At 45.9% G+C, this 9,492-nt stretch overlaps 1 protein-coding gene and 1 long non-coding RNA gene across 3 annotated transcripts; one reads left to right on the forward strand and one right to left on the reverse strand.

The window, feature by feature from the left end:
- Nucleotides 1–4,011: 4,011 nt before the first annotated feature.
- FAM181A (family with sequence similarity 181 member A) lies at nucleotides 4,012–8,435 on the reverse strand. 2 transcript variants are annotated; one of them, XM_081865390.1, is made up of 2 exons: nucleotides 7,545–8,435; nucleotides 4,012–5,541 (listed from the first exon to the last, which is right to left on the reverse strand). In XM_081865390.1, the coding sequence occupies exon 2, from the start codon at nucleotides 5,372–5,374 to the stop codon at nucleotides 4,445–4,447; it is 930 nt and encodes a 309-aa protein (XP_081721516.1). In that variant the 5' UTR covers nucleotides 5,375–5,541; nucleotides 7,545–8,435; the 3' UTR covers nucleotides 4,012–4,444. The 2 variants fall into 2 exon arrangements, with proteins under 2 accessions (XP_081721516.1, XP_081721517.1); XM_081865391.1 differs by lacking the exon at nucleotides 7,545–8,435 and adding an exon at nucleotides 6,909–7,531.
- LOC309345338 lies at nucleotides 7,787–9,119 on the forward strand. Its single transcript, XR_014158195.1, has 2 exons — nucleotides 7,787–7,836; nucleotides 8,817–9,119. It is a non-coding gene; the product is annotated as an uncharacterized lncRNA (long non-coding RNA).
- The last annotated feature ends 373 nt before the right edge of the window (nucleotides 9,120–9,492 follow it).

The following is a 9,492-nucleotide window of genomic DNA, read 5'->3' on the forward strand; positions in this document are numbered from 1 at the left end:
AACTCCCTCCCCCCCTGCCCCAATCTAGCAACAGAAAGCCATTTACAGAAAGGTTTTCATGCACAGGTTAGCTGGACTGGATTTGAAAAAGGCTACTGGATGAGGACAAGACTGTTTGAACACTGGGTTAATGAATGCAAATCGGCACAAGTTACCTCACTTAAATCCTCATGCAGCAAGCTGTGCTAGGGAAATACAGGCCCAGTTGTCTTTCTGCTGCACCAGTGAATTCCTGGATCTGGGGAACTGAATTTTCACCACACACATTTCACTAGTTATACCAAATTTGTACAAACTCAACTGCCTTTTATAAAATTCAATGGAGATGTATAGAAATGGTTGTAAATTTGAAAGGTAGAATATTTACTACTTTATATAACAAGTCCTGCAATTCCAGGATATAGAATGCATTAACGGATGGTCAAAAAATCCTAGTCAGCATATATATTTAACATTCAAGGAATAGCCTAGGCCCCCGCCCCCGAACATTCTAGCATTCTGTGACCTGATTGATGTATTATTTCCATAGGCATGTGTGCAATGATTGTGTCATAATGCACTTTTGAAGCCTTTAGTTTTGTTACTATAGCTTTTTTAAACTGTGGGGTTTGGTCGGGAGGGATGGGTGTGTGCAGTATTGATAAAAGTGTTATATTTTTAGGTTTTATTGCCTGCATTAAATATGAGTAAAAGTACCTGCTGTGACTATTTTTAAAACTATTATTATTATTAATCACCTAAATAAGGAATTTCAGTGTTAGGTGGTGCACATGGAAGAAGGGCCTAAATTAGTTTAGACTGAAGAAATCTGAGCCAGTCTAAACCATAATAATTGCTGCAGAGGAAACTGTATTTTCAAATGTGATGTGCTGCTGTTTTTCCTCCCACCATGAACTTATGAGGCATTGTAGGCTGATCTGGAGTTCTATGTGCATTTGATACAGAGCTCTGGCATGAGTAAACATTCCTAATCCCTTCACTGGAGTGCGTATAGCTGCATACATGCACAAACCAATGAGCAGGAGGAGTTGCTTCCTTCACTGAAGTGAGTACATGAGGTTACACGTAGTCAGTGTGGGCACTAGGTAGTTAAGTGTCATGGTAAGCTTATTGAAGTTGATATCAGAAGCCAGAATGACAATGATATGCATAAGCCTCCTACACTTGTTCCTCAGTCTCTTCCTCCTCAAAACACATGTCCACCCCTATGCTGGCAAAATATTTTTTTATATGATGCAATGGTAAGTCAAAATACAATGGCATGAAATATAATTCTCCTTGCATGCTGGAACAGCCTGGGAAATAAATTCCCCAAAGTTATCAGTCCACAAATGTTTACTAGCCTGCCCACATATACGTACATTAGCCATTTGTGGCACATTGCCAGACTGAAAGAAAGAGAAATGTTTCTTTCAATTTACAAAAGCTTCCCTGTCTGGTTACCTATATTCAATTCTGTCTTATCACAAGTGATGAGGTAAGTGGCTGTTTACAAGCCAGCTCTTACACTTGCTTTGTCCTGTTAAGTAACTTAAAATGGTGCAGGAAGAATAATATAAAAGACAGATTTTGACCCTCACTGCTGCTTTTTGAGGGCACACAATTTGACACCTGTGCAGTCATTGAGGCATGCAGCAAGTGATTAAAGTCTACTCTGAATGGATAACAGCTTGCAAACAGAGCTGGCTGGCTGGCTTACAGTCACAGTTCGACTGTCCTGTTTCTGTAAATACATGACATTTCAGTAAAGTCTACATTCCCTGTGTTAGTGAATGCGTGACTCTTATTTACTTTCGCTATAGTTAATAGCTAGAAGATAACAATTAACTAATTAAAGCAGATATGCTCTCAAATAGAGTCCCTGGAAAGTTTCAAGCTACCTTCACACACAAGAGCATTAAAGATTTGGAAGACTTTAATCTAAGAAATCATTTCATGATTCTAATATTTCAAAAGCAAGATTTATAACGAGGCTTAGGGTAAATGGAGAGTCTAGGCTATATTAAAGATTAAATTGCAAAAATACTGTGTGCTTCAAGAACACTGGTTGTGGTTATTAACATTTTTAAAATACTGCATAATAAACCAGAAACATGTAAATGATACTGAGGAATAATCACATATGGTCTGAAATATGAAAAGGGAAGGGACTGCCTATCACCCTTCCTAAATGGCGCCTGTGCTATTTCTCTTGACCCCATTATTTTATTCAACATTAAACAGTGCAGCAGTGGAGTATGCAGACTATGTTTCAATTTATATAGTTTCCTTGCTTGGTCACCTATAGCCAATTCTGACTCGCAACAGGTGATTAAGAAAGTTGCTGTTTACAAATCTGCTCTAAGAGAACACCTTAGAAAAAGCCCCCTAGGGACTAGGTCATGTATCTGCAAGAGCCTTATAATCTTTCAAATGTAAGAAGAGACCTCCTAGTTCAAACCAAAAATGCATCTAACATCACCCTGTTTCTCACAGTTGCCAACCAGATGGCTCCGGGCAGCTCACAAGCAGCACATGAAGACAGCAGCTCTCTCCAACTGCTGCTCTTTGGCAACTAGTATCCAGCTACTTGCTGCCTCTAAACATTCTATTTAGCTATTATTTCTGGTCGCCATTGACAGATCTAGCCACCAGGATTTCCCCCTATTTAAATATATTCTTCCTTCATAGGGCACTCACATCTGTCCCATGTTTCCCAATGTTTAAGCTAGTCTAGTTTTGATGAGAACTGGTTCATATCACTGAACTAGTGAGCAAAACGAAATCCATAAAATTTAGGGCTCTTTTGCTAGTAGTTTACCTTCAATATTGGTCTCTCATAGGTCCATGCAACTTTTGCTTTTAAAAGGTAGACAGGGAACATAAGAGCTCCAATGGATCAACTCAAAGTCCAACATTCTCTTCTCACTGTGGCCACCCAGATGCCTAGTGGAAGCCTGCAAGCAGGACCTGGTTGTAACCTCACTCAGAACCAACACTGTCACTGCCATTATATCCAGCAAAATAATTGAGTGGTTGTATACATGGCACTTTCTGCAATAACGTGCAATGCAACATTACAGAAATCACTTCTTTCTCCCCACCTCCCTGCTCCCCCAAACATTTATTTGCAAATAATGAAGCAGCTTTATTTGGTCTAGCCAAGTATGTTCTGCGTGGACTGGCAACAGTCTGTAAGCTTTCAAGCATCAGGAGATCTTTTTTTATACCTGCTATATGAGATCCTTCTACATGTAAGTTGTAGGGACTGATCCTAAGTCTTAGGTTTTGGTATACAAAGCACATTCTCTGCCTCTAGTATGCCCCCTTCCCACCGTGACAAACGTGTGTTTCCAAAGGCATATGTTACTTGTCAGTGATAAAAAGATTTTAATACATATTGTGATGGAAAGTCTCTCATCCCAAAGTGTGTAATGGATGCCTGGTGAGAGCAGTGCAAGACCACTTGCTTCAAGCTGACAAAAACACCCAGAGAGAATCATGCAGAGCTGGGAATCACCCTAGAACAGGAGTGGGGGACCTTTTTCAGCTGGAGGGCCACATTCTCTTATGAGCAACCTTTTGGGGGCTGCATGCCAGTTGGATATGCCAGTTGGCTGCATTCCAGCAATACAAAAGCCTCATGTTCTTCTACACATGCATAGATCTCCATCCAGCCAAGCGAGAGGCATCATTACATTCAATGACACATTCCAGATTAGCTGAAACACTGGAGGGAAGCGCAGAGTAGGGCTGTGGTGAGCAGAATGGGCTAAGGAGAACCTCCAGGGTCAGACATATTCTGGTAGGCCATATTCAGCACCAAACATATTCAGCCCCACACTACCTCCTTGTAGGCCATATTCAGCCCCAAACATCCCCATCCCTGGCCTAGAGATCAGACTCAACAACTACAGGTGGAAAGAGCAATTGCCATACATGCAGGAGAAGCAAAGCAGCTCCCTTTCACCTTTCTTTTGCGGACAGGAAGGCAAATACTTCCCCATCTGAAAGCATTTGAAGGGTGGAAACTCAAAGAAAACAACTCATTGGCTTTTTATTTTCTTTAGTGCCCTTGGTATTTACATGCCAGGAGGAACGCAGTTCTCGTTTGCAGAAGCCCCTATTAGTGGCAGTGAAGCTTTGCACTTTCCTTGCACATCCTCTTCTGCAGCTGTACGGGGGGAGGAGGGGGGGAAGGTAGCCAACTCCTGAATAAATTCACCATCATGATTTTTGTTCCTGATGCCTCCTTGGCCAACCCAGCCAGGGGGAGAACTCGGGTGGTCCGTCCTTGCGGGGGTCCGGATTCTCGCCCCACACGAGAGAGGGAGAGCAGAATCAGGCCGGCCATTCTTTCAGGCCTTTGTCCCCGCTCCCTCCATCGCCGGCGAGGCGGCGCTGCGGACGGTCCAGCGAGAGGCGAGGCCCTCGCAAGGCGGCGGCGACTATAGGCCCGCCAGGCCTAGATGTACCCAAAGACGCCGAAGATGGGGGGCGGCGCGGCGGGCTTGGTGGGGATGGGCTTCCACACCACCGGCCGGTGCACTTTCGGGCCTGCCCCGCCGCCGCCGCCGTCCGCCTTGCGGAAGGGCTCTCCCTCCGCCGGCGAGGCCGCGTTTTTCCTCCACAGGCCCAGGCCCGGGAAGGGGCCTACCGGCGGAAGGGAAGCGGCGAGCGGCGGCGGCGGGTAGACGCCGGCAGAGGCTTGCGGTCCGTGGTACTGAAATGGACAGCAGCTCCAGGCGCTCAGCACCTGCGCGGCCTCAGCGTCCGGCCTGCTTCCCGGCGGGCTCTCGGCAGCGCTAACCGTCCCGCCATCCGGGCTTTTTTTACTTTTCTTTGCCTCAAGGACGGGCAAGTCCTTGGAGGAGGAGGAGGACGACGACGGTGACGAGGAGTTGGAAGCGGCTCCAGCCGGGAAGGCGACGCCGTTCCCGCCCAGAGGGCCCGGAGCCGGCCGGGGCTCTTCCCAAAATGAGGCGGGCAGCTGCCTTTTCCTCATGGGCACTTGGTCGGGCCTAGCGGTCGCCTCAGAGACGCCCTGCTGCTGCTCGCCGGGCTCTGCGGCCTTGCAGGCCTTGCTGTCTCTGTCGCCCCGGCCGACAGGAGCCTCGAGGCCTCCTCGCGCTCTCTCCTCAGGCGCCTTCCGCTCCCTGGCGGGCTGAGGCGGCGGCTGCTGCTGCTGCTGCTGCAGGTGGTGGTGGTGGTGATGGTGGCAGCGAGGCAGGCGGGAGTATTTCTGGGAGAAGCGCTTGAGCTGCTTCTGTAGGTACTTCCTATGGTCGACGGAGCGCCGGCACGGAGCCGACTTGTCCAGGGCCGCCTTGATGTCGCTCGAGGCCAAGTTGACGAAGTTGAGGAGAGTCTTCACCTCGCTGTCGGCCGAGGCCATCTCTCACAGCTCCGGGACCGGGGAGGAAGGCCCGTCCATGAAGAGGAGGGATCCGGCTCCCGCGCGGCTCGGCAACCCCGAGTTACACGGCAGGTGATGATGCTCAGGCTAGGCCAGTGGTTCCCAAACTCGGGTCCATGGACCACCCCCAGTGGTCTGCAGAGTGTCTGTGAAAAGGCAATTCAAAATCATGCAGCATCGAGCGAAGATCATTGCAATAGATACAACAGGCTAAAAGAAAGGAGGGAAGGAAGGAAGGAAGGAAGGAAGGAAGGAAGGAAGGAAGGAAGGAAGGAAGGAACCCTCCAAAGACACTGCAATTTTCAAGTGGTCTGTGGGAAACACTAGGCTGGGCTAAAGGGGGACGACGAGTCGCCCTTGGCATAAACCCCTGAGGGAAGGGACAAAGGCAGACACGCTAGAGAACTTTTGCAAAGATAAAATACCCGACACGCACCATTTTCACATTTTCCTTTTGCACACCCCATGCATTTGGAGCATCTGCGAACGCACGTGGCGGGATGCGATTCAGGACATGTGTGTGTCTCCTGTAACGTGTGAAAGTAGAAGGCGGTATCCCTTTTGTTTTTAGCCGCATGCAAAGTGGAGATGCATTTAGTTTGATGTTAAGAAGTGGCATGGGCTTGTGCTGCAGGTCTGTTGCATGTACATTAAAGACCTTTTTATCCTTTCCTGCAAAAGGTTCTGCCTATGTTACCTACAGTGTTAAAAAGAAAAAAAAAGACTCTCTTCCCCAATTTGCTGTAGTGCTGCTTTACTGACATCTACATATACACTTAGGGCAAGAGAGACTAAGATGTGCTTTTAGTGTCGCTTATGAAAATGCCCAACTTATTGACATGTTCCGCATCTCACACATCTATTATACACAGCTGTTTGTGTGTGTGTGTGTGTGTGTGTGTGTGTGTGTGTGCGTGGACACACATTCTTAATGCCATTGATAGCTGCTTCACATAGTTATCCACAAAGCTGTTAAAAGCTCCATTCCGATACCCAAATACAATTGTGTCATGCACACTTTCTCTCATGCACACACATTCAGGTTACTCTATGCAAAATACAAAAGCGGCACTTGAGCTAATAACTTTAGATAAACATGCATTTGGTCCCAATAACTAGCCAAATATAAGTATTGTCTCACATGCTTGTTTCTTCCCATGTAGACTCAGGACCACTGTGAAGGTGCTGCTGTACTAAACACACATTTCTTTGCAACCCTTTTACAAACTCGCCACTGATGCATACACTCATACCCTATCTGACATATTCCTTCCCCTCTCTCCCAGTCTTACAGTCATCATTTTCTACTACTATGGCCCCACTCGTCAATCTTGTTAGACAGGTAGCATTTAACCACTGATTAGAAATCTATGCATCATTTTCTTGGCACTCGATAAGTCAAACACACACACCCTCCCAGCTAGATTGTCTCTTAAATATTGAGTGTTACTGTAACTGTGGTAGAGAAGAAGCTCACCAGCTAATCTTGTTACATAGGTTAGACACTACCAACCTTTAGAGAAGCAGCCGGACCCTGTGAGTGTTTTGCGGCACTTGAGTAAACTGAATGAATATCAAGTCCTTCTAGTTAGGAGGCTTTCTCAGGCCAATCAGAAGCCACTTTGCCAAATACAAAGCATCCCAATCAGGCATTAGGCTCCCCGTTCTCACATTCTTTGCCATCACAAATTGTCACCATGGGGACAGCCACAGAAAGACAGCTAATAAATACGATCATTTCCCTGTGATGCCTACCATTCCCCCCCTTTCCAGCCCCCCTGCCCCCCTTTTCTTAAACACAATCAAAAATGATATGCTGAGGATGAGTAAAGCAAGTTTGCTGAGGCCCTTTTCTCTAAACTACTCCAAAGCTGTCTGAAGGCTGGCAGTAGCCATGCTTGAGTAACACTGGACAATGCTAGTTTCGAAGACCTGGCTAGCCTACTTTTTAAACTGTTCTTGATCGGGGCCTCTGCTCCCCCCCCCCCAAATAAAAAATACACCAAAGGGAGGGTGATGTCAGAAAAAGGTAGGAATGGAACAAATCTCTAAAGAGATGTGCAGATATCCATGGAAAAGGAGCTTGAGCGCACAAGAATCTTGTCTTTATGTTTGCCCCCTCAATTGAGCCACACAAAAGCTGAATTACCCATTCAAACCACCGGGACAAAAGGATGGAGTTGGATAGTACTCTTGCATCTGTAGTCAAACAGTTAGAGACTTAAATCGAGTCGTCATGATGGAGAAAGAGTTAGACAAAGCCCATAGAATTGCCATCAGCAAACATTTTCCTGTGTCATATTAGTGGGTCTCCATGACTCCCCCTGGCCCAGGGACAATAGCACAAGTTTGCACACTCGACTACTGTCACCCTGCCAACGCTGGCAAGGAGCAGAAACAGGACAATCCTTTAAGGGGAAAGCATGCCCACTGCAGGGAAGGTAAGAAGAGAGGGAAGAAAAGCATGTGAAATGCTAATTGAGCTGCTTCCTTTATTGATTCAGAGTTATGTGAGTCCTCATCCTCCTTGCAGGATTGTCCTTAGGGGTGGCAATAACTTAATAGCATGCTAAACCTGGGAGTCCCACACTGTGTGCTATCCCCACAGAGATCTTTAAGAATAGCAATGGGGGGAGAGTGAAGTTACCCTGAATGAATTTCAGAAATGCTAGACATTCAGGAATAAAGCCAGCTTGCAATGTGGTACGTCCACTCACAACTGAGACTGGAGCAGACAGGAGTCCAAGTGTTTTTCAGTCTTAGCACACACACTGCGGACTTCATGTTATATAAAATTCGGTATGAACACTCAAATACTGATGCTGATCAGGGCAGCAAAAGCTGTACCCCACCGGGGCACTAGCTTGTCAACCAATGTTTAAAAACAACAACAGCTCTATATGATTGGATTGAAGTTGAAATATCAGAAGAGCTTTAGAAATAAATTAAACTAACATCCCGATCCTAACCTTAATTTTTCAGAAGCAAATTTCATTGATATAAATGGAGCATACTCCTAATTAGCTTCCTCCCAATGAAGTGCATGGGACTGTAGCGTTCTATTTTGTGAACATTTATAAAAGTTCTAGAAAATATACCTAGATTTTGGATAATTAAAATTTATCATCTCTCTTTGAGTCAAAACTGTTTATTTATTTTGATATTTGTCCCCTTGGAGCACTGTGTAGCTGTGAATTGGTTAGCAATTTGTGTAGTTTGGATTTGAGTTAATTACCACAAATTAAGGGTAAACTCACATAACCTTTTTGGAATGTCAAGAAGTAGGTTGTGCAATTGCATACCGACACCAAATTGTTGCTGAAGCATTTAATCTTTTCTCTTACCATGGAAAAAGAAAAGTTAACTTGAATAATTTCAAATTATGCCAATCCTTATTTTAATGTTCTAATTCCTTTTCCAGCATTTATTTCAACAGCAATGACCCTTAGCTGGAAGATGCAGTACAGACAAGAGGTTGCTATTTTTGTGAACTTGCTTAGAGCAGTTCTTCTTGACAGTGTCTGGAAGCTTGTCTACACCACTGGATAGGCAATAGATTTGATAACCTTCTGCCTCCCAATTTGAACAGCAATAGACACACCAGCTGCTCATTGCTTCTGACTTGGCTTATGCAAGGGGCCGAACGTCTGAGATGCCTAATAACGGGAATGCTGTGCCAAAGCCTCTTGCTGTTCACACTGAAGAAAAAAGTCAGTAAGTCCTATCTTTGTGTTCACAATAGCTATACTCTGCCTCCTATAGGGAGCGGGTGGCGCTGCGGTCTAAACCACTGAGCCTCATGGACTTGCTGATCGGAAGGTTGGCAGTTCGAATAATAATGGGGTGAGCTCCCATTGCTCTGTCCTAGCTCCTGCCAACCTAGCAGTTTGAAAGCACACCAGTGCAAGTAGATAAATAGGTACCGCTGCAGTGGGAAGGTAAATGGCATTTCTGTGCACTCTGGCTTTCATCACAGTGTTCCGTTGCGCCAGAAGCAGTTTAGTCCTGCTGGCCACATGACCCAGAAAGCTGTCTGTGGACAAACGCCAGCTCCCTCAGCCTGAAGGGAGATGGCCGCCAAACCCCATAGTCGCCTT

The sequence above is a fragment of the Podarcis erhardii genome, assembly GCF_964252035.2.
Source record: "Podarcis erhardii genome assembly, chromosome: 1".
In the NCBI taxonomy this organism is placed as follows: Eukaryota; Metazoa; Chordata; class Lepidosauria; order Squamata; family Lacertidae; genus Podarcis; species Podarcis erhardii.

Excerpts from the sequence above, each read along its gene's own strand:
- FAM181A (XM_081865390.1), bottom strand. The coding sequence starts at position 5,374 with ATGGCCTCGGCCGACAGCGAGGTGAAGACTCTCCTCAACTTCGTCAAC.